The sequence below is a fragment of the Muntiacus reevesi genome, chromosome 2, assembly GCF_963930625.1.
Source record: "Muntiacus reevesi chromosome 2, mMunRee1.1, whole genome shotgun sequence".
In the NCBI taxonomy this organism is placed as follows: Eukaryota; Metazoa; Chordata; class Mammalia; order Artiodactyla; family Cervidae; genus Muntiacus; species Muntiacus reevesi.
In genome coordinates, this window is record NC_089250.1 from 94,546,289 (window position 1) to 94,571,785 (window position 25,497).

General features: G+C 38.5%; 1 protein-coding gene across 1 annotated transcript in view; it reads left to right on the top strand.

Moving 5' to 3' along the window:
- The first annotated feature begins 4,773 nt into the window (after nt 1-4,773).
- The window catches only part of PHYHIPL (phytanoyl-CoA 2-hydroxylase interacting protein like), a 102,145-nt gene continuing 81,421 nt past the window's right edge, over nt 4,774-25,497 (top strand). The window contains exon 1 of the mRNA XM_065922383.1: nt 4,774-5,063. Coding sequence (XP_065778455.1) covers nt 4,958-5,063 — 106 coding nt within the window. The 5' untranslated portion in view covers nt 4,774-4,957. The remainder of the gene's footprint in view (nt 5,064-25,497) is intronic.

A 25,497-nucleotide genomic window follows, 5' to 3' on the forward strand; every position in this document is an offset into this window, starting at 1 on the left:
CTGGAATGTGAAGTCAGGTGGGCCTTAGAAAGCATCACTATGAACAAAACTAGTGGATGTGATGGAATTCCAGTTGAGCTATTTCAAGTCCTGAAGGATGATGCTGTGAAAATGCTGCACTCAATATGCCAGAAAATTTGGAAAACTCACCAGTGGCCACAGGACTGGAAAAGGTCAGTTTTCATTCCAGTCCCAAAGAAAGGCAATGCCAAAGAATGTTCAAACTACTGCACAATTGCACTTATCTCACACGCTAGTAAAGTAATGTTCAAAACTCTCCAAGCCAGGCTTCAGAAATATGTGAACCATGAACTTCCAGATGTTCAAGCTGTGTTTAGAAAAGGCAGAGGAACCAGAGATCAAATTGCCAACATCTGCTGGATCATCGAAAAAGCAAGAGAGTTCCAGAAAAATATCTATTTCTGCTTTACTGACTATGCTAAAGCCTTTGACTGTGCAGACTGTAATAAACTATGGAAAATTCTGAAAGAGATGGGAATACCAGACCATCTGACCTGTCTCTTGAGAAACCTGTATGCAGGTCAGGAAGCAACAGTTAGAACTGGACATGGAACAACAGACTGGTTCCAAACAGGAAAAGAAGTACATCAAGGCTGTGTATTGTCACCCTGCTTATTTAACTTATATGCAGAGTACATCATGAGAAACTCTGGGCTGGATGAAGCACAAGCCGGAATCAAGATTGCTGGGAGAAATATCAATCACCTCAGATATGCAGATGACAGCACCCTTATGGCAGAAAGTGAAGAAGAACTAAAGAGCCTCTTGATGAAAGTGAAAGGAGAGTGAAAAAGTTGGCTTAAAGCTCAACATTCAGAAAACTAAGATCATGGCATCTGGTCCCATCACTTCATGGGAAATAGATGGGGAGACAGTGGAAACAGTGTCAGACTATTTTTCTGGGCTCCAAAATCACTGCAGATTGTGACTGTCGCCATGAAATTAAAAGATGCTTCCTCCTTAGAAGGAAAGTCATGACCTACCTAGACAGCATATTAAAAAGCAAAGACATTACTTTGTCAACAAAGGTCCGTCTAGTCAAGGCTATGGTTTTCCCAGTGGTCATGTGTGGTTGTGAGAGTTGGACTGTGAAGAAAGCTGAGCACCGAAAAATTGATGCTTTTGAACTGTGGTTTTGGAGAAGACTCTTGAGAGTCCCTTGGACTGCAAGCAGATCCAACCAGTCCATCCTAAAGGAGACCAGTCCTGGGTGTTTATTGGAAGGACTGATGTTGAAGCTGAAACTCCAATACTTTGGCCACCTGATGCGAAGAGCTGACTCATTTGAAAAGAACCTGATGCTGGAAAAGATTGAGGGCAGGAGGAGAAGGGGACAACAGAGGGTGAGATGGTTGGATGGCATACTGACTTGATGGACATGGGTTTGGGTGGACTCCAGGAGTTGGTGATGGACAGGGAGGCCTGGTGTGCTGCAGTTCATGAGGTTGCAAAGAGTCGGACATGACTGAGCAACTGAACTGAACTGAACTCATCAAATTGTACTGAAGTATCTTCTCAATGCACACATATAATATGTGCTCAAATCTTACAATTTCATGGGGGAAATAAGAAATGTTCAGGAAGAATGTTTTATGTTATTGTAAGCTCAGGATGTATAAGCAGAGGGATAAAACTGTCAGAAATTAATGTGTTCCTGGGCTGCATTAAAGATGCCTGGCATATAAAGCAAACACAGTAATAGACTACTGGGTATTTCTTTATGTAAATTTGTAATATAATTTATAATATTTATATTACAAATATAATATTTCCACATTTAGTATGTTCACCTATGAACTCTTACAAAAGCTAGAGTTATCCAGAGAAGTGTGTTCAGAGCAACAGAGGAACTCAAAACAACATGGTATCAGAAATGTTTTAAAGAACTAGGAGCATTTATCTAAAGAACTGAATATATATGGGCAGAAGGAAGAAGGATTATCATTATTGTGTATGACCAACAGAGGGGAAAATTAAGGCATTTGTATTGACCTCACAGTAGGCGTGTTTGGACTCAGCATAAGACTTTAGGTTATTTCATTAGGATTTTAATTTACCATTTCTTAAAAGGTAAACAACTTCTTGTCAAGGGCTTCAACACTGAAGAAGGGATTGAAATGGGATATATTTAAGATCACTTTCAAATTTGAGCCTGATTCTTCATGTTTAATAATAACTTACAAATCATAGTGTGATTTTGCCTGTAAATTATAAACAAAGCCCTGTGTAAATAAAACAGGGATTTCTGGCAGTGGGAATAATCTATATGTACCACTTGAGTCAGAGTTTGAATTACTGGTAGGATTTTGACTGTAATAATGGGTACCTCAAGCTAACAATTAAATGATGCTAAGTATATGGGGACTGGAATTACTCACACTGAAACTTCAGTATGAGAAGAAAAATGGAGAAGTTTCACTTTCTTATGTAATAATCTAAACCTTCAGCAGAAGGTCCTTTGGATAGAATGGTCTTATGCCCAGAAAGTCACCATTAATATTTCTCAAAACATTACCCCCTTTCCCAATACACAAACATTCTGCCCAACAATCTGTTCATGGTAACTTCCTTTTCAAAGTCTTTTGACCATTTTCCATTCCCTTAAAATAAAATCCTTTTAGAGGCTTTCCTAACTAATCAGGCTACAGTGGGCCCTGTGTGTGCTTCCACAAGCTCCCATACTTGCTCTTTCATAATACTCATCATTTTACTTTTTAAATGTATATCTTTCCTCTTAAGATTTGAACTCACAGTTTGCAACATCTTATGTACTGTGTACTTATGTATCCTTGGACATAGCAGATGATTCCTAAATATATGAGTCACATGGGTATATGTGTGTGTGCCTGTTCAGTCGTGTCCAGCTCTTTGTGATCCCATGCCAGGCTTCTCTGTCCATGGGATTTTCCATGAAAGAATAATGGAGTGGGTTGCCATTTCCTACTCCAGAGGATCTTCCCGACCCAGAGACAGAACTGCCTCTCTTGCTTCTCCTGCCTTGGCAGGTGGATTCTTTACCACTAGCACCACCTTAGAATACTTTTAATTATATGTATCAATTATATTTATCATCTGTAAACCAATAAATTGGTAATCTAGCTTACACAGTTCCTTTTAAGATTTGTGAACTTAACGCTACTGAAATTTTACACTACCCTGTGGCTGGGCTGACAATATCAATTTCTAGTCCTCCAGAGCCAGACCTTGGAACACAGGAAATTCACCAATAAGCACCATCTTGTCACATTTCTTGACAAGTAATAATTTATTCTCTCCTTGAGGATCCTCCTACCTTGACACAAAAGCTCTCAAACTATATGAAGAAGATCCATCTTCATTAATATCTAGGTTCGTAATGAGGACATTTCAGTTTATGATACCCAATTATCTTCCACAAATTTTTAACAACTTGCAGTTGTCCCAAATTTTCTCATCAGCTTATTTTACCTTAAGCTGGTTCATCTGTTTTATGAGGCTTCAATTAACTAGATTTAGTCATGTCATGGCTAAATGAATGTGACTAGAAGGGATAGCATACAGGAATCTTTGTGTAAACTGTTACTCTATTGGTTAACATTTAGGTTTGAAATTGGAAAAAACATGAAGAGACTTTAAGAATACATACTCATAAGGGGAGTGCGCACTCTTTTTGATACCGAGATAGCAGCAAAACCAAAAACTATTCCAAAGAAGCATATGGCAACAGAGATCAATCAGCAGTGACCTACACCTATTTTCTTTAAAAAAAAATTATTTGCACCTTCACTGAGTTATTGCTAAACCTTAAGTGACGTTAAAAACAATAAGCAGACAGGTTTAGGGTGACTTAAGAAAGGACATTTTCTTCCATATCCTTGAGGGTAGGTACTGTCTTTTCACCCTTCACTGGCGCCCAGAACAAAGCCTGGCACAGAGTTAGCACTTATTACTTAGTCGGTGGGTGAATAAATGGATGAATGAACGACGCTATTCTGCAAAGCCTGAGCAATCAGGGGCTGGTGTCCCTGAAACACGTTTGCTGCCTTTCCAGCAGGCTGGCAAGCATCTCTTCATTCCCTTACATTTCTGGCAGGTCTGAATTCCCCTGTTTGCCCCTCCTTTAGGATGACCAAAACCCTAAACCGCGCCATTCCTCAGCTTATAACGCTCATTTCTCGCACAGGCGTAGCTGTTTCTGAGGAATGGCAGGCGGAACATGTCGGTTTTGGGAGGCGAGTAAGCTGGGGGCCTTGACGCGGCGAAGGTAGCTCCAACGCCCGATATAAAAGGGTCTGGACCCTCATTTCTCCAATCGTTGACAAACAAAACTGCTCACTCTCACCTCCTCGTGCAGACGCCGCAGTGCTAACCTGGTTCCGACTGACACCGTGAGGAGGGAAAAGAACGCCGAGCCGCCCTCACTAGGAGAGACAGGAGAGGGCGAGCGCCTCCCCAGCCCCTTGACGCCTGCCGTTCCCTTGCGCTCCACCGTCCGACGCCTCAGGCGCGGGGTTGCGGGCGCCAAGGCGCGAGGGCAGCCGGGGGCGCGTGCGCGCGGGAGGACCGGGTGTGGGGTGGGGGCGGGGAAGGGACAGAGGAGAGCGCGGCGCGCCAGCAGGTGGGAGCGTCCTCTCGCGCGCGTGCGCTACCCGTGCCTTCTCCCTCACGTTCCCCGCGCGCCGCGTCCCCTCCCCGCCGGGCGCGCGCCGCCTCCTGCCCTCGCGCCGGGTCTGTCTCGGTCTCTCAGAGCCGCGCGCTCCGCGGAGCTCCAGCCAGTGCCGTCGCCTCGGCAGCGGCTCTCCAACCCGGTGGCTCAGCATCGGCCCCTCAGCGCCGCGTCCCAGGCCACCTCCCTCTCCTCCGCCACTCCCCTTTCCTTTCCCGCCCTTCTTTCCCACACTGTCCTGGGAGAGAGCCTGGATACGAAGCAGGCGGACGTGAGAAGGGGGTTGGAAAAATGGAGGTGCCGCGCCTGGATCATGCCCTCAACAGCCCCACCAGCCCCTGTGAGGAGGTGATCAAAAACCTCAGCCTGGAGGCCATTCAGCTGTGCGACCGAGATGGTAAGAGCGGGCGGGACGGTGAGGATTGGCGGAGGTGGGGATAAAGCCCGCTGCCTGACGCCGCGGCCACTGGGGCTCCCGCCGACCCTGCTTGCCCAGGCGGTAGGATCTTTTGTTGTCCCCCTGTGCAGTTGAACGCTGGGTGGGGGCTCCCCTTTGCCCACCCACTCTCCCCTCAGACCCCAGAAACAAAAGGACCCCGGGGCTCGCGGGTTGGCTGGGGAAGTCGCCGTGGTCCCCGACCGCGGAGCCCCTCGCCGTCCTCGCCCGCCTTGCTCCCGCCGAGGAGAGCCGGCGAGGGCGCCGTTCCCGCCGGCGTCTCCTGCTCCCGACTAGGTGTTTCGGATCTTTGCCGCAGTCCCGCTCTCCTGGGTTTCCGGGCAAAAGCCCTCAGGATGTTTCCAGCGTTGCCCCCTGCCCTCCGCACACACTCGTTAGCGGTCTCTGCCCAGAAACTTACTAGTTCCTTTTTGAACCTCCCATCTTCAGACTTACTACATTTTGAAGTCTTTTTATCCTTTCAAAATGGAATTTGAAGTGACAGTTTTTTTCAGTGAAGGGACAGAAGAGTGTGTTTCAGCACCAAGGACAGCCACAAGCTTCGTGGTTTGAAACTGTGATTCAGAAACTGTCAAAAATGTGTAATGGAAAAAAAAAATGTGTAATGGAAGTGGCCTCATATATCTGCCGTGATTCAGAGTATGTGGCGAGTACTCACCGTTGTGTCTAGATATTATATCGCTTATTCTATTGTTAAACTTGACAGTCTCCTTAAAAAGGAAATTGATTAAACAGGTCTAAGCCTTAGAGATAAACTAGTACAATGTGCAGTATGGGTAGTTACAGCGCTTGTGTATTATTAGTTGGAGTAGTTGGAAAGTCAGTGCTATTTCAGTAATGTGAAATAAAACTTCATTTGTAAAGAAGTCATCTGATTAGTACTGATTGATGTAATAATTGTAAAAAAATTATACAGGTGACAAAGGAAAAATAATTTATGTGTTGTCAAGATGACCCTGAACAGTTTTGACTTATAAATGAAATTAGTGTTTAACTGTGTATAGAGATGATTTAAAAATGGTTTTTAGTCACGGTTATGTAGATACACTAATATACTTACAATAAGGTGGTAAAATTGATCAGTATATAATCCAAGTAGAGAGCAGAGGTCTTGTTTCCAGTCATTTAAATGGTAATAACTTGGTTTGCCGTTGCTGTATAGTACAGTTTAGCTCAACTGAACACAGAATTTCCGTTTATTAATAAATTTAGGACAATCGCTCTTGGCTTAATTGCTCTTTGAAGCCAAAGGCACTTTACATAATTTTGAAAAAGGTGTAGTATAGATAATAAACATTTTTGGAAAAGCTGCTTTTATTTTCTTCACCCCTAAACTGTTTTGGTCACCATAGTAATAAGTGGACATATTTTTGCCATTAACAATTCATTGTTTTGGTATTCCATATAGGAAGTTGCACTATTGGACTGTACAGATTATTTATAGCATACCACATAGAAAGTCCTATGGGTTTGTTTATACTTTTGTGAAATGACTTTGCAATGTTACCATTGTAAATATTTTTATTTTCCTATGCTGGTTTGACAGAAAGCAATAATAAAGGTAGATTTTATTTTCATCTGCTTCATTGATTTATCAAAAGCTCTTCACTGTAGTTTTTGGAAATAGGCAATTCATGGTTGCTCCTCAAAAGTCAGTGCAATTTTAGTACTTAAAATTGCACTTAACCAGATGTTTCAAAGATACTAAGAAAAATAAAGTTTTTTAAAATGACCTTTACAGAGTTAATAATGTACAAAAATTAATGTTCTGCATTTACCGTGTCTCTTCTCCTGGAGTAGAAATTATTTTATTTTGGTAATGTTTTTTAGTTTCTATGATTCACATTACTAATCCTACAAAATGAATGAATTATGTAACATTTAATTGGGGATGTATTGGCACAGGGCAGTTTGAAAATTACTACTTACTTGCAGACTTCTGATAGATTCAACACAGATTAATTAAATAGAGTTTCATTTTATAAAATAGCTTATGTCTTTAAATACAAAGGGTTAACTCTTTATTAAAAGATGTGTAAAATGTGGAAATAGCTCATGTAAAGATTTTGTGAAATGCCTAACTTTACATTTTGTGAAACTCTATATGTCAATTCCAAAAATGTTAAGTTGGCATCATAGGAATAATTTAGAGCAGATGATATAGTTACTTTTACAGAACAATTTTAAGATGTGTCAATGTATGACAAAACCCACTGAAATGTTGTGAAGTAATTGGCCTCCAACTAATAAAATAAAATTTAAAAAAATAAATAAATAAAATGTTACATTAATTTTTTCAATCAAATCTAGTCATACTTTTATATTGAGAAATTTTCAGCTAGATGAATTTGCTTCCTTCATTTCCTTTCACTCCCTCTCCAGTCTCATTGTTTTACTTCTGGAAATATATAACACAAAAATTTGTGGCAGATCCGTTTTGCACTTAAGTACATAATGAGTTATGTTTTCATAATTATATGATTGTAGAAATAAATGTGTCTTGTTTGTGCTTTACTTTTCCTACTTTAATATGAATCTGATGATGGGAAAAATTAGTATAATATTAATTCCTTAGAAGTGGAATGAAGTAGAATAAGAGAAGATACCATATGATTGTTTAATAAGCATTTCCTTTTACCCTCTCCACTTATAGATGTTTTTAATTTTATAATGTTTTGCATATTACATCAACTGAGAGCTATAGCTGCTGGTAAACATAACTGTGTGTCTTACTGTCTTATGCTTCCTTGGCTCTCTTATGTTTTTTTTTTTCTTGTCATTTGCCTTTTTTCTTATCTGTTTACATTATTAGTAACAATTTACAATGCTTCTTTTCTTAACATCCCTCAAAATGCTTAATAGTTTCTGGAGAATTTGTAATAGAATCCAAGTGGTTATATAATTGGATATTTTAATTAAGCAAGAGAGTTTTCATACACACATTTATCTCATGTGTAGTTTTATCCTAGGCATGTGTGCTCTGGTTGCTAATACAAGGCCCTACCTAGATTTCACTTACAGTTCAAAATGAGGATTCTGGACAGACTTCTATTAGAAAACCTCTGAAGATGTGCTATAGATCTAGTAGTTTCTATAACCTTTGTTGTAAGAAAAAGAGTGTTTCTGTTCTTCTCTTGTGTGTTGATGTGGCCTCATGTGACGTATATGATACACTTTAATGGTGAGTTTTCAAAAAAAATCAAAATAATTTCTTATCTGGAAGCACTAGTAATATGGAAACTTATTTTCAGTTGTTTCTTCTCATAGATACTTCAGACCCTCACTGACCTGTGACATTTCAAAACATCTCTGACCCCACACATAGAATTCTACACTGCTTCTCTTCATTTTTTTTTTTTTCATCATATATATGGAAGCTTTCTTTCCTTGCTGTGGAGGAAAGATTCATCTTTATGTTGCTTTATATGCATCCAAGCTCCCTGCACATATTTTGAAAGGTAAATTCCTTTGAATTTGGACTTTACCTTATTTACTTAAATTATAAATCAGCTGAGACTGTCTTCTTTATTGGCGTGTGAATTAAACAAATTTTAAGTTTGAAAACAAAAGGTAATACAGGAGTGTTTAGTAACACAGTGCTGTATTAGATAATTCTTAATGGTATTTTTTAAAGCAGATGTCTAGGATGAATACTCTTAACTATTACCTTTCATAGTACAAAAATTTAAGGTAGGCATTACTGAGTCTCACTGACATGCGTGTAGCATGGTGGTAATACCATTTCACATTCAGACCTCTCATGAAATGTTGACTCTTGATAGATATATGATCTTAGGCGAATTACTTAACCACTTTTTAGCCTCAAGCTTTCTCATGTAATATGGGTATGAAAATGTCAGTCCTGTGGGATTGCTGAAATAATTTAAGTATTATAAAGCAGTTCTTGACACAAAATAAAGAGTATTAGTTATTTTAAATGGAATATTGTTCTCCATATACCTTCTTGAGTTGAACTACTGCTTTATAATTCTTCATTTTTTTGGCCAATGTTTGGTTTAGATCTTTTTTAAAAAATTTCAGTCGTGTTTTTTGTAGTAAATCTTATGTCACTTCAGTTTCATAAGTAGTCAATGGAAACTAAATTCTGAACTTTAAATGAACAGTAAAATCACAGTTACAGTACTCTAATCTTTGCTTATGTTTTTCTATCACATCAGTTATATCCTTCGTAATCTTAATCCTAAAATCTATTTTCAGCTTCTATTTGAAATCTGCTGTTTGCTGTTTTTCATGTACATTGTGACCTTGATACCTTCTTTGAGTAGGTATTTGCATCAGAGATCTTCTATGTTCTTGATTCAACAATTGTGTTCTTTCTTTATTTTATTATTTTTTTTAGAGTATAGATCTGGACCTCTGGGTTCATTTATTTGACCCAGATATGACTGTGGAGATGCTATGAATTTTTATTAGTGTGAAAACAGAACAAAACTAAAAGAAACAAGCAAACAGCTTGAAAACCATCAGATTATGTTAAACGAATTTATATCTTTGGTAGGGGTTCTAATTAATTCCCAGAGAAGACCAGGAAGTTACTACAGTAAAAGTCTCATCAAAGCATATGTGGCCGGGCTCCCTCCAGTGGTAGAATGACTGATATGTCATAAGTTGAAACATTCTTGCCTAGGTAATTAAGCCAATTAGAAATTCACTGTATAGAATACTATCTAGAAAACATCCAAGTCACCTTTAAAAGAATTACTGCTGGTATTTCCTTCTCTTTAGGCCTAAGCTTGCTTTTTTCATTTAACTTAGGTAATAGTTTCATGATGACTTTTATATTTTATCCTGGATTTCAGGATAATAATAATAATAGCAAGTACATCAGTTATAGCAGTAAGCATGATACTTCTAATTTTTTATTTTTCTTCTCTGTCATTAGTAAATGTATAATTTGTTTTACTTGTAGTATTTGCCTCTTTGGTTTATTTTCCATCTCTTTTAACTTTCTCTGTAATCATTTTATTGCTCATAAATTATTTAAATTCTGTCTTTACAGCTATAAAGCATTGCCTCATTTTAAGAGTTTAAAATATTTTGTTAATACTAGACAGTAAACTGTCCTATTAATAAGACTGTATTTTAACACATACGAGAAGTAAAATTAGTATTTGGGGAGGACTTCTAGCAGAAATGTGACGAAAGAGTTGAAGAGTCTTGACAGGAAAAATAGGCAACCTCAGCTTGTTCTCTGTATCAGAGGAGAGTGAGTGGAAGTGGTATAAAAGAAATCTAAAAATAATTACCAAAAATTTGTGATTGATTGAATTTTCAAGCAAAATGAAAAGTGACCAGTGGTAACTCTAGGATTTTAGATCTAGGAAATCTGAAAAATCATTAACAAGAATGAAAAAAAAAAAAGGCAAAGGGTATTTTGACATCTGATGACAGTATTTTATATCTTCAATTTTAGACCTCAGTGGACATTTAAATACATCCTGAACACTTTTTCAGGGGTGCTTCCCTCTGAGAAATCATTCTCAGAACAGTTTTTATATATTGCTTTCTCATTATTGTTTCAGTGTGGACACTCACAAGAAAATCCATTTACATTCCTCTTAGACACTCCTTTTTCTTCATTCTCACTATTCCTGCTCTTTAAGGCTGTTTATCATCCAATGATAATATTTTGAGAATCATTAGTAAACTGCTTGATACCTTGCAGAGGATTATGAAATAGATTTTTGAGTCATCTTCATGAAGATAGTTTTGGAGTCTTAGGAGACCTTTCACAGGGATGTAGTACAAAGTGAAAACAACATGTACATTAAGGTATTTGAAGTCTAACATAAGAGACTTCCTTGGAAGCGTATATTAAGCCTTTACCAATTCCTCCTGTGTCCTGGGAAAAGGGTTCTAGAATGAAAAAGAGAATTGTTCACAGAGCTTTGTATTCCACTGGGGAGACTAGAACTTGGCTGAACAAGGAAGATTAGAATTTGACTTCAGTTTTAGAGTGACCTCTGAAGAGCTTTGTGTCTCTCCCCTTGAAGGTAAGGAATGATCACATGCTGGGGAAGGCCAAGTTGAACCTCAAAGATGAAATAAATGTGCAATTCAGGCTTGTTAATGCAGACAAGTACATTTTGAAGTCCCTCATTAGATGTGAGTTGAACAAAAAGCATACCTTGAATTGTGGTTAGTTTGTTTATGATGTTATGACTACTTGGATCAAGTTTGTGGTTCTTTATAAAGGGGTTGTTCACTATAAAGGGGTTGAGGAAACCAGATCTGAAAGAGACATATGCACCCCAATGTTCATCGCAGCACTATTTATAATAGCCAGGACATGGAAGCAACCTAGATGCTCAACAGCAGACGAATGGATAAGGAAGCTATGGTACATATACACAATGGAATGTTACTCAGCCATTAAAAAGAATTCATTTGAATCAGTTCTAATGAGATGGATGAAACTGGAGCCCATTATACAGAGTGAAGTAAGCCAGAAAGATAAAGACCAATACAGTATACTAATGCATATATATGGAATTTAGAAAGATGGTAACGATAACCCTATATGCAAAACAGAAAAAGAGACACAGATGTACAGAACAGGCTTTTGGACTCTGTGGGAGAAGGCTAGGGTGGGATGTTTCTAGAGAACAGCATCGAAACATGTATATTATCTAGGGTGAAACAGATCACCAGCCCAGGCTGGATGCATGAGACAAGTGCTCGGGCCTGGTGTACCCGGAAGACCCAGAGGAATCGGGTGGAGAGGGAGGTGGAAGGGGGGGGGTATCAGGGTGGGGAATACATGTAAATCCATGGCTGATTCATGTCAATGTATGACAAAACCCACTACAATATTGTAAAGTAATTAGCCTCCAACTAATAAAAATAAATGAAAAAAAAAAAAAATGAATGCATTGAAAACATAAAAAAAAAAAAAAGGGATTGTGGGATTTTTGCATACGAACTGTTGTTATTTGTAGGGTTTGTGTAAACTACTTTAAATAGATCTTTTTGTTTTCTATAGCTTATGCGAGTGTTGCTATCTAATAATAGTAAGAAAAGCTTATAATTTCCCTCAATGTATGCTAGTAAAGACAAGGCACAAAATATTTTTCAATATACTTAACGTGATTTTTCTTGAAAAATACTGCCTTACCTTCTCTAAGCCTGAATGTTGGTAAATCTCCCAGTCTTTAAAAATTTTAAAGCTGAAATAAATGCAAAGAAAAATGACAGACTATTTTTGAGCATCAAGTATGTGATATGTTTTTCATGACTGCATTTTAGAGTTATATCTATGATGTAGAACAGGGGTCAGCAAGTTACAATCCTTGGGCCAAATCTGAAAACCTGCTGCAAGCTTTTTAAGTAAAATTTTTTTGGAATAAAGTCATGCTTATTTGTTTATATATTTTCTATGGCCGCCTTCTTGATAAAACATCAGAGTTGTGTAGCTGTCGCAACAGACTACATACCCCACAAAACTTAAAATACTTATTATCTAGTCCTTTACACAAAAGGTTTGCTAACTCTTAATGTAGAGGGCTAAGAAAATAAATTAATATCTCTTAATAGGAATAAAAATATTGAAAGAGTTTCTGAAAAAAAAAATCATAATATTTTGATGTCATAGATTACCAGGGCTTTAGATTATGCTGGTCAGGCAGAATTCTGTGAAAAGCTTACCAGGCAATAATAGGAAACAAGCCCTAATTTTAGTTTGAAATCTAGGCATCATATAAATAACTTTAGAAAGAAATACTAGTTTTGCATCACAATTTCATTAATAAATGTGTTTTAAAGAATCAAACATGATATGAACTTTGAGAAATACATTTATATTGATACATATTACAAACATTTATGTATGCATCATATTCTTCCTTTTAAACCAAATTCTTATTGAAAAAGATTCAAGGTCTTCCTCATCTTTCTATTTCCACAATCTCACATACTACTTCTCAGTCTATCTGTATTTTTTTTCAGTGTTTAACCTAAGACTGTCTGATACATTATAAAAATAGAACGAAAATGATTTATTAGAAAAGTGAAATTTAAAAGATCCAAAAAGATTCAACAGACATAAAATTTACTGTCAAATTCCTATGCAAGTTTCCATACATTGACATATTGTAATTAGTCTCCAACTAATAAAAATAAATGAAAAAAAAATTCCTATACAAGTTTTGAAATGTTTAATCCTAATTTTTATATTTATCTCATCACAAATTGGTAAATAGTTTGCAAACCACACTTTGAGCACAATAGCTAGAGGACGGTGATATTCTATCCTTATTCAAAGCTTAATTCTTAGATACTGAACTTAACCAGTTAATATTATTACTTTGTTTCCTTTTGTTTTTTTTTACTTGCCTGGTATTTTTACTGTTTATACATGTATTGCAAGTTTAGGATCTTTGTTAAGAACTGGAAAAAGGATCCAAGAATGTGTAACTTGGATCCTGCATTTAAAGGATTTACTGGCAATTAGGGAGATGATACATTTAAATAGATAAATATGTGATAAGTATATACTAAGAGTATAGAAGAGATAGTGGTTAATTCTGTCTTGAGTCTCTCAGATGACTTCACAGAGGGAAGCAACATATTTTCTGGGTATTAAAATTTAAAAATTTGAAGAAGCAGAATAAGGGCATTTCTGGCAAGATAAGTGCATATATAAAGGCATAAAACCATATATGTCCTAGGAATACATAGCACTTAGTATTGCTAAAAAGGAGGTATTCTTTATAAGAAAATAAAAGCTAGTTAGGGAGAGCTGTTAATAGATTATGCCATGATCTATAGTTTGGAATTATCTAGTTTGAAATCTTACTAGTAGACTCCAAACTTTCTAATTTGTAGAGAACCTTTTAAAACAAAACGACCACATTTTAGAGAACTCTTAATAAGTAAAAGTAGCATTTTATTAGTATACTCTTATCCTGGAATTTCAAACATACCTTGTACTTCAAATAAAGTCAATTGATTGATGGATGTAGTAAGAAGTTAAAATTAGCAGTTTACTTGAAAGTTGTTACTTTATGTCAGCCTGAACATCCACTTTATTTCTGAATTTTATTTTTATTACATTGTGTCTAGGAAATTCTGGTTCATACAGATAAGTAGTGGCAAATGATAATGTTGTTAATTCATTTTACCTCATCAGGATACTCTTTAAATAAATTCATTCAGACTTTAGACAAATAGTAAGATTTTTTTTTTCTCAACTCAAAGTGTAAGTCCTTTTGGAGGGAGGTGATAGAATTGACTCATCTGTCAGTTCATTTTGTCATTGTTCAGTGTGAAAATAGTGTATCTTGTAATATTCTGAGATATTCATTGATAGCATTTTTTAAATGCTCACATTTTTGTGCTGATCTCTGTTAAAAATTTCAGAACAGCTTAATTACTTGAATGATGACTCAACTGTAAGGATCAGTTTCATTACTGATACTTTATATGCATCTATAAGCTTGGTAACATTTGTAACATGTCAGATTGAGGTTTTTAAACTTGTTACAGTGCTATATAATGATATTAGTATGCCTATTCTTTATATTTAAAAATATTTATATAAAGACTTTTTAATGACTAAATAAAGTATTTCTTGTTTCTTTTGAAGTATTTATACTTTGCTTCAGGACATCTATTTAAGTTTGGTATGAAGAAAACGAATTTTGAAATTTTCTATCTGTAACAATACAGTTAACCCAGGGAAAAAAAAGAAAAATCCATCAATTTAAATGATAATCTATGTGTGATTAGGCAAAACTGTTTTGAAGTATCTTAGTATCCAGTCCTTATTAGTGAACACTTAGTATTTAATAAAAGCTGGGAAAAACATTTATAAGAGCTACCACTTCTGAGATTTTAAAATTTTTATCTACTTCCCTTAATCGAGTTGTCTCAACAATTCTTACAGTTTAGTTGATGATGTGTTAAAAACTGACTTAAATATTAAATTTTTCTTGTTGTTTGTATGTTGGTTTAGCATCCTTGAATTGACCTATTTGAGAAACTTCTATAAAAATAAATGCAGAGATCTGCCACATTCAAATTCTGATTCAGTTAAATTGGAAAGATTTTACATAATTTCAACATTTGAATTAATCAAGCATATGTGATGAAAAATTTTGTATTTTCTGCATTTTTAGAAATGTACCACTATTTGAGTTTTTTACAACAGTTTACTAATTTAACATATTTGTCATACTGTCATATAGGTTTTAATAAGACTTTTGTCCAGTCATGTATATTATTGTTCATAGGTAATATGGTGACTTTGTTATCAGCACATTTTAATTTCTAGATGTATAATAACTTCATATACACTTTTTTTTCTTCAAAATTGTGGAACTTGTAAAAGACTGTATCATTACAGGTTTCCCCTTGATATGCGGAAAAAGAGCTTTCTTCTGAAAGCTTTCATGAGCCAAAATGGTATAAAGTGAAGAAGCAATTAACTTAGGACACATATTGCTAATGTATGCACAAAATAAATCCAGATAAAACATGGATGCTCACAGACACAGTTCAGAGCTCTAGGACTTGATCCTGAGATGTGGAGTGTCGTTCTCAGGGAAGAAACTTGGAGGTGCAGCTCTTCCTGCTTGGGGTGTACCCTGCCTCAGTAGTGGCTCCCTGCCAAACAAACACTGAAGGCTGTTTTTGACTTTTTGACTCTTTTTGTAGAAGGGAAAATTCTCTTTGGATTTTTGTGGCTAGCAAAAACAGATACTAGTGTAGATATCTTGTAAAAGTGAAGTGACATGAAGTGAAGTCTTGGGAAAGTGGAGGATAGCTTTATTTGCAAACCTTGATGTATAAAACCCAGTGAAAAACGATCATTTAAAATTTGCCACTACAATGTAAATTTTACTGACAGATGACTGTCATTGAATTTTAGTACTGTGTTTTAGCTTTGAGAGCTCCCAAATGTTAGTTGAAAGAGCAACTGTTACTAATTAATAGGAAGGCTTTGAGATGTCTTGAGCGAAATCAATCTAAATATATATCCATGTTAATACCTATGTAAGATTCCTGCTTTAACTAGGGATCCACTTCTAGTTTTATAGGTAATTATTTCATAACCTATACTGGAATAAGTAGAACTATAACCCAAACTTAGAGACTCTATGACATGTGTGAAGAAATACACAAAATTCATAAGCCCTTCTATTTAACTTGTTCTAATGAGCTGAAAGTGAAGAGGAACTAAAAAGCCTCTTGATGAAAGTGAAAGAGGAGAGTGAAAATGGCTTGAAGCTTAACGTTCAGAAAACTAAGATCATGGCATGTGCTCCCATCACCTCATGGGAAATAGATGGGGAGACAGTGGAAACAGTGTCAGACTTCATTTTGGGGGGCTCCAAAATCACTGCAGATGGTGACTGCCGCCATGAAATTAAAAGACGCTTACTCCTTAGAAGGAAAGTTATGACCAACCTAGATAGCATATTAAAAAGCAGAGACATTACTTTGCCAACAAAGGGCCATCTGTTCAAGGCTATGGTTTTTCCAGTGGTCATGGATGGATGTGAGAGTTGGACTGTGAAGAAAGCTGAGCGCCGAAAAATTGATGCTTTTGAACTGTGGTTTTGGAGAAGACTCTTGAGAGTCCCTTGGACTGCAAGGAGATCCAACCAGTCCATCCTAAAGGAGATCAATCCTGGGTGTTCATTGGAAGGACAGATGCTGAAGCTGAAACTCCAGTACTTTGGCCACCCCATGCAGAGTTGGCTCATTGGAAAAGACCCTGCTGCTGGGAGAGATTTGTGGCAGGAGGAGAAGGGGACGACAGAGGATGAGATGGCTGGATGGCATCACCAACTCGATGGGCATGGGTTTGGGTGGGCTCCGGGAATTGGTGATGGACAGGGAAACCTGGCATGCTGCGATTCATGGGGTCGCAAAGAATGAGACACCACTGAGCCACTGAAGTGAACAGAATGAGCTGAAACAATACGCAGTTGTGAATGGGACTGCTGATAGAAGCAAGGTCCAATGCTGTAAAGAGCAATATTTCATAGGAACCTGGAATGTTAGGCCCATGAATCAAGGCAAATTGGAAGTGGACAAACCAGAGATGGCAAGAGTGAATGTTAACATTCTAGGAATCAGCGAACTAAAATGGACTGGAATGGGTGAATTTAACTCAGATGACCATTATATCTACTACTGTGGCCAGGAATCCCTTAGAAGAAATGGAGTAACCATCATGGTCAACAAAAGAGTCCAAAATGCAGTATTTGGATGCAATCTCAAGATGACAGAATGATCTCTGTTCATTTCCAAGGCAAACCATTCAATATCATAGTAATGCAGGCCTATGCCCCAACCAGTAATGATGAAGAAGCTAAAGTTGAGTGGTTCTATGAAGACCTACAAGACCTTTTAGAACTAACACCCAAAAAAGATGCCCTTTTCATTATAGGGGACTGGAATGCAAAAGTAGGAAGTCAAGAAACACCTGGAGTAACAGGCAAATTTGGCCTTGGAGTACAGAATGAAGCAGGGTAAAAGCTAATAGAGTTTTGCCAAGAGAACACACTGGTCATAGTAAACACCCTCTTCCAACAACACAAGAGAAGACTCTACACATGGACATCACCAGATGGTCAACACCGAAAACAGATTGCTTATATTCTTTACAGCCAAAGATGGAGAAGCTCTATACAATCAGCAAAAACAAGACTGGGAGCTGACTGTGGCTCAGATCATGAACTACTTATTGCCAAATTCAGAATTAAACTGAAGAAAGTAGGGAAAACTACTAGACCATTCAGGAATGACCTAAATCAAATCCCTTATGATTATACAGTGGATGTGAGAAATAGATTTAAGGGACTAGATCTGATAGAGTGCCTGATGAACTATGGATGGAAGTTTGTGACATTGTACAGGAGACAGGAATCAAGACCATCCTCAAGGAAAAGAAATGCAAAAGTGCAAAACGGTTTTCTGAGGAGGCCTTACAAATAGCTGTGAAAAAAAGAGAAGCAAAAAGCAAAGGAGAAAAAGAAAGATGTATCCATTTAAATGCAGAGTTCCAAAGAATAGCCAGGAGAGATAAGAAAGCCTTCCTTAGTGATCAATGCAAAGAAATAGAGGAAAACAACAGAATGGGAAAGACTAGAGATCTCTTCAAGAAAATTAGAGATACCAAGGCAACATTTCATGCAAAGATGGGTTCAATAAAGGACAGAAATGGTATGACCTAACAGAAGCAGAAGATGTTAAGAAGAGGTGGCAAGAATACACAGAAGAACTATACAAAAAAGATCTTCATGACCCATATAATCACAATGGTGTAATCACCACCTAGAGCCAGACATTCTGGAATGTGAAGTCAGGTGGGCCTTAGAAAGCATCACTATGAACAAAGCCAGTTGAGGTGATGGAATTCCAGTTGAGCTATTTCAAGTCCTGAAAGATGATGCTGTGAAAGTGCTGCACTCAAGATGCCAGCAAATTTGGAAAACTCAGCAGTGGCCACAGGACTGGAAAAGGTCAGTTTTCATTCCAATCCCAAAAAAAGGCAATGCCAAAGAATGTTCAAACTACCGCACAATTGCACTTATCTCACACGCTAGTAAAGTAATGCTCAAAATTCTCCAAGCCAGGCTTCAGCAATACATGAACCATGAACTTCCAGATGTTCAAGCTACGTTTAGAAAAGGCAGAGGAACCAGAGGTCAAATTTCCAACATCCGTTGGATCTTTGAAAAAGCAAGAGAGTTCCAGAAAAACATCTATTTCTGCTTTATTGACTATGCCAAAGCCTTCGACTGTGTGGATCACAATAAACTGTGGAAAATCTGAAAGACATGGGAATACCGGACCACCTGACCCACCTCTTGGGAAACCTATATGCAGGTCAGGAAGCAACAGTTAGAACTGGACATGGAACAACAGACTGGTTCCAAACAGGAAAAGTAGTACATCAAGGCTGTATATTGTTACCCTGCTCATTTAACTTATATTCAGAGTACATCATGAGAAATCCTGGGCTGGACGAAGCAAAAGCTGGAGTCAATACTACTGGGTGAAATATCAATCACCTCAGATATGCACATGACACCACCCTTATGGCAGAAGGTGAAGAAGAATTAAAGAGCCTCTTGATGAAAGTGAAAGAGGAGAGTGAAAAAGTTGGCTTAAAGCTCAACATTCAGAAAACTAAGATCATGGCATCTGGTCCCATCACCTCATGGGAAATAGATGGGGAAACAGTGGAAACAGTGTCAGACTTTATTTTTTGGGCTCCAAAATCATTGCAGATGGTGATTGCAGCCATGAAATTAAAAGACGCTTACTCCTTGGAAGGAAAGCTATGACCAACCTAGTTAGCATATTAAAAAGCAGAGACATTTGCCAACAAAGGTCTATCTAGTCAAGGCTATGGTTTTTCCGGTGGTCATGTATGGATGTGAGAGTTGGACTGTGAAGAAAGCTGAGCACCAAAAAATTGATGCTTTTGAACTGTGGTGTTGGAGAAGACTCTTGAGAGTCCGTTGGACTGCAAGGAGATCCAACCAGTCCATCCTAAACGAGGTCAATCCTGGGTGTTCATTGGAAGGACTGATGCTGAAGCTGAAACTCCAATACTTTGGTCACCTCATGCAAACAGTTGACTCATTCGAAAAAAGCCAGAGGAATCGGGTGGAGAGGGAGGTGTGAGGGGGATCGGGATGGGGAATACATGTAACTCCATGGCTGATTCATGTCAATGTATGACAAAACCCCAAAAAATAAAAAGTAAGGAAAAAAAAAAAAAAAAGAAAAGACCCTGATACTGGGAGGGATTTGTGGCAGGAGGAGAAGGGGACGACAGAGGATGAGATGGCTGGATGGCGTCACCAACTCGATGGACATGTGTTTGAGTATATTCCGGGAGTTGGTGATGGACAGGTATCCTGGTGTGCTGTGATTCATGGGGTCGCAAAGAGTCAGATACGACTGAGCGACTGAACTGAACGAGCTGAAGGGACAAATAGATGCACTGAGCCATGCCTGCAACTAATTGAACACTGCTTGCAAACCCATAATGTTTGCAAAATTTTACTTGAGTGTATACTTGTTGAATTGGGAAAACAAACATGAAATATGGTCAGAGCCACAACCTTTTTACACATTATGCCATTTTGTGTACTGAAGTAGCAGGCCAAGTTTTATTTTTATGTTTATCCCAAATCACATAGTACAGCGCAATTTAATATATGCTTTTTGAACTCAGATTTTAAAATGGTTCAAAATTATTCAGAAGAAACTTAAATGATAGTGTTTGCTGAACCTCTCAATCACTTCTACTAAAAAATATAAAACCATTTATCATAAACAATTTAAATCATGGATCTCAGCATTTGTTACCAGGAGGACTTGGTAAAGCAGGCTGCTCCCCCCACCCCCGAGTTTCTGATTTAGTATTTCTGGGGTGGAGCCCAAGAACTAACACGTTTACAGGTGACGCTGATGTTGTTGAGTCAGATACCACACTTTGAGAACCACTGCTGTGGCAGCATTACCAAAGACGTCCTTAGGTAAGGAAAAGTTATTACATATTTGGTTTTAACAAATACAGCCATTTGAGGAATGAACTGGAGTACTGAGCTCAGGAATCTCACTACTTATGCGGCAATTATAGACAAAAGGATTGTTTAGAAACGGAAGATGAAAATTGGAAGTGGAACTGAACATTTTTGAAGTAAAGTCTGTTGATTTTGTGATTGAACTGAAAGTGTGAGATATGAAAAGGAATTGTTGTTGATGGCTACATTTACTAGATTTGGTACATTTTGATGCCAGTAAATAAAAAGTAATTGTTGGAGTGAATGTGCAGAAGTCTTGCTATCAGAATATTAACAAGCTATTAATCTCCTGAACAACTTAGGTTTCCGATATTTGTGGAATACCTATATGGAAATATCCAGGAAGCTCTTAGAAATATCTCTGCCTTATTGGAGTGCGTCTGAAGATAAAGATGGAATTTGATAGTAATTTTCAAGCTTTTTTTTTTTTTTTTTTTTTTACTGCTTCTCTTTCTCCTTTCCTGTGTGCTGTGCTCAGTCACTCAGTCGAGTCTGACTCTTTGTGACCCCATGGATTGTAGCCTACCAGGCTCCTCTGTCCACGGAGTTTTCCAGACAAGAATGCTGAAGTGACAAAAAAAAAAAAAAAAGAATGCTGGAGTGAGTTGCCATTTCCTACTCCAGGAGATCTCCCCAACCCAGGGATCGAGGTCATGTCTCCTGCATTGGCAGACAAATTCTTTACCACTGTCCCACTTGGGAAGCCCCTATCAAATATTTTTTCCTTCTAGTCAGTCCTTTAGAATCATACTGAGTTGTTGAACTGCTCATTTGAGCAAGTAAATTCAAATGTTGACATTATTTTTTGTGGTGTCTAAAATGAGCATTGAAAACTACTTTTATATAATTTTGGAAGTTGTTATTTGGGGCAGTCAGCATAAAAGAAAACAATTGACCTAAGCTCTTTACTTGATAGATTTCTCTCCCTTATATCAACTGGAAAGAGAGTTAAGTATATGATTCTCTGTGCTTATTGTTGAGTAAAATTCACCCATTCCTATCCATTTTAGTTCACTGATTCCTAAAATGTCAATATTCACTCTTGCCATTTCCTGTTTGACCACTTCCAATTTGCCTTGATTCATGGACCTAACATTCCAGGTTCCTATGCAATACTGCTCTTTATAACATCAGACTTTACTTCCATCACCAGTCACATCCACAGCCATGTGTTTTTGCTTTGGCTCTGTCTCCTCATTCTTTCTGGAGTTATTTCTCCACTGATCTCCAATAGCATATTGTGCACATACCAACCTGGGAAGTTCATCTTTCAGTGTTAGATCTTTTTGCCTTTTCATCCTGTTCGTGGGATTCTCAAAGCAAGAATACTGAACTGGCTTGATATTCCCTTCTCCAGTGGACCACATTTTGTCAGAACTCTCCACCATGACCCATCTGTCTTGGGTGGCCCTACACAGCATGGCTCAGAGTTTCATTGAGTTAGACAAGGCTGTGGTCCATGTGATCAGCTTGGTTAGATTTCTGTGATTGTGGTTTTCAGTCTGTCTGCCCTCTGATGGAGAAGGATAAGAGGCTTATGGGGGAAAAAAAAAAAAAAAAGAGGCTTATGGAAGTTTCCTGATGGGAGAGTCTTACTGAGGGGGAAACTGGGTCTTGTTCTGATGGGCAGGGCCATGCTCAGTAAATTTTTAATTGAGTTTTCTGTTGATTGGGGGGGGGGGGCACTGTGTTCCTTACTTATTATTTATCTAAGGTCAAACTATGGTGGAGGTAATGAAGATAATCTACTTCAAAAGGTCCTATGCACACATTGCTACACTCAGTGCCTCCAACCCTGCAGCAGGCCACCTCTGACCCATGCCTCCACCAGAGACTCCTGGACACTCATGGGCAAATCTGGGTCAGTTTCTTGTGGGGTCACTGCTCCTTTCTCCTGGGTCCTGGTGGGCACAAGTTTCTGTTTGCACCCTCCAAGAGTCTGTTTCCCCAGGCCTGTGTAAGATCTGGCAGCTCTATGTTGGGTTAATGGTGACCTCTTCCAAGAGGGCTTATGCCACACCCAGGTCTACTCCACCCAGAGCCCCTGCCCCTGCAGCAGTCCACTGCTGACCCGTCCCTCCTCAGGAGACTCTCAAACACAGTCCTGTCTCAGTCTCTATGGGTTCTCTGAGTCCTGGAGCACACAAGGTATGTTTGAGTCCTCTGAAGGCCTCTGGTGGGTACGGGATTTGATTCTTAATGTGATCTTAACGCCCCTCCTGTTGTCTTGCTGGGGCTTCCCCTTGGCCCTTGGACTTGGGGTACCTCCTCAAAGTCGCTCCAGCACCTTACAAACACCACTCCAGAACCACACAGCCGCCGCTCCAGCGCCTGTTTGTATTGCTGGGGCTTCTCTGCCCTTGGATGTGGGGTGTCTCCTCACAGTCAGAATCAAGGCAAATTAGAATTGGTCAAACAGGAGTTGGCAAGAGTGAACATCAACATTTTAGCAATCAGTGAACTAAAATGGACTGGAAGGCAGAGGCCGGTTAGCTCAGTTGGTTAGAGCGTGGTGCTAATAAAATGGACTGGAATGGGTGAATTTAACTCAGATAACCATTATATCTACTACTGTGGGCAAAAATTCCATAGAAGAAATGGAGTAGCCATCATAGTCGACCAAAGAGTCCAAAATGCAGTATTTGGATGCAATCACAAAAACAACAGAATGATCTCTGTTCATTTCCAAGGCAAACCATTCATTATTGCAGTAATCCAAGTCTATGCCCAGACCAGTAATGCTGAAGAAGGTGAAGTTGAACGGTTCTATGAAGACCTACAAGACCTTTAAGAACTAACACCCAAAAAAGATGTCGTTTTCATTATAGGGGACTGGAATGCAAAAGTAGGAAGTCAAGAAACACCTGGAGTAACAGGCAAATTTGGCCTTGGAGTACAGAATGAAGCAGGCCAAAGGCTAATAGAGTTTTGCCAAGAGAACACAGTGGTCATAGCAAACACCCTCTTCCAACAACAAAGAGAAGACTCTACACATGGACATCACCAGATGGTCAACACTGAAAACATATTGATTATATTCTTTGCAGCCAGGATGGAGAAGCTCTATACAATCAGCAAAAACAAGACTGGGAGCTGACTGTGGCTCAGATCATGAACCTCTTATTGCCAAATTCAGACTTACATTGAAAAAAGTAGGGAAACCACTAGACAATTCAGATATGACCTAAATCAAATCCCTTATGATTATGTGGAAGTGAGAAATAGATTCAAGGGATTAGATCTGATAGACAGAGTGCCTGAAGAACTATGGATGGAGGTTTGTGACATTGTACAGGAGGCAGTGATCAAGACCATCCCCAAGAAAAAGAAATGCATAAAGGCAAAATGGTTGTCTGAGGAGGCCTTAAAAATAGCTATGAGAAGAAGAGAAGTGAAAGCAAAGGAGAAAAGGAAAGATACACCCTTTTGAATGCAGAATTCCAAAGAATAGCAAGGCGAGATAAGAAAGCCTTCCTCAGTGATCAGTGCAAATAGATAGAGGAAAACAATAGAATGGGAAAGACTAGAGATCTCTTTAAGAAAATTAGAGATACAAAGGGAACATTTCACGCAAAGATGGGCACAATAAAGGACAGAAACGGTATGGACGTAACAGAAGCAGAAGATATTAAGAAGAGGTGGCAAGAATACATGGAAGAACTATATAAAAAAGAGCTTAATAATCCAGATAACCATGATGGTGTGGTCACTTACCTAGAGCCAGACATCCCGGAATACAAAGTCAAGTGGGCATTAGGAAGCATCACTATGAATAAAGCTAGTGGAAGTGATGAAATTCCAGTTGAGCTATTTCAAATCCTAAAAGATGATGCTGTGAAAGTGCTTCACTCAATATGCTGGCGAATTTGGAAAACTCAGCAGTGGCCACAGGACTGGAAAAGGTTCGTTTTCCTTTCAGTCCCAAATAAAGGCAATGCCAAAGAATACTCAAACTACCACACAATTGCACTCATCTCATACACTAGCAAAGTGATTCTCAAAATTCTCCAAGCCAGGCTTCAACAGTATGTCAACCATGAACTTCCAAGTGTTCAACCTGGACTTAGAAAAGGCAGAGGAATCAGAGAAATTGCCAACGTCCATTGGATCATTGAAAAAGCAAGAGAGTTCCAGAAACATATCTACTTCTGCTTATTGACTATGCCCAAGTCTTTGACTGTGTGGATCACAACAAGCTGGAAAATTCTGAAAGAGATGGGAATACTACACCACCTGACCTGCCTCTTGAGACATCTGTATGCAGGTCAAGAAGCATCAGTTAGAACTGGACATGGAACAGACTGATTCTCAATCGGGAAAGGAATACGTCAAGTACGTCAAGGCTGTATATTGACGCCCTGCTTATTTAACTTATATACAAAGTACATCATGAGAAATGCTAGGCTGGATGAAGCACAAGCTGAAATCAAGATTGCTGGGAGAAATATCAATAACCTCAGATACGCAGATGACACCATACTTATGGCAGAAAGCAAAGAAGAACTAAAGATCCCTTTGATGAAAGGGGAAGAGGAGAGTGAAAATGTTGGCTTAAAACTCAACATTCAGAAAACTAAGATCATGGCATCCAGTCCCATCGCTTCATGGCAAATAGATGGGGAAACAGTGACAGACTTTAATTTTGGGGCTCCAAAATTGCTGTAGATGGTGACTGCAGCCATGAAATTAAAAGACGCTTTCTCCTTGGAAGAAAAATTATGAGAAACCTAGATGGCATATTAAGAAGCAGAGATATTACATTGCCAACAAAGGTCCGTCTAGTCAAAGCTATGGTTTTTCCAGTA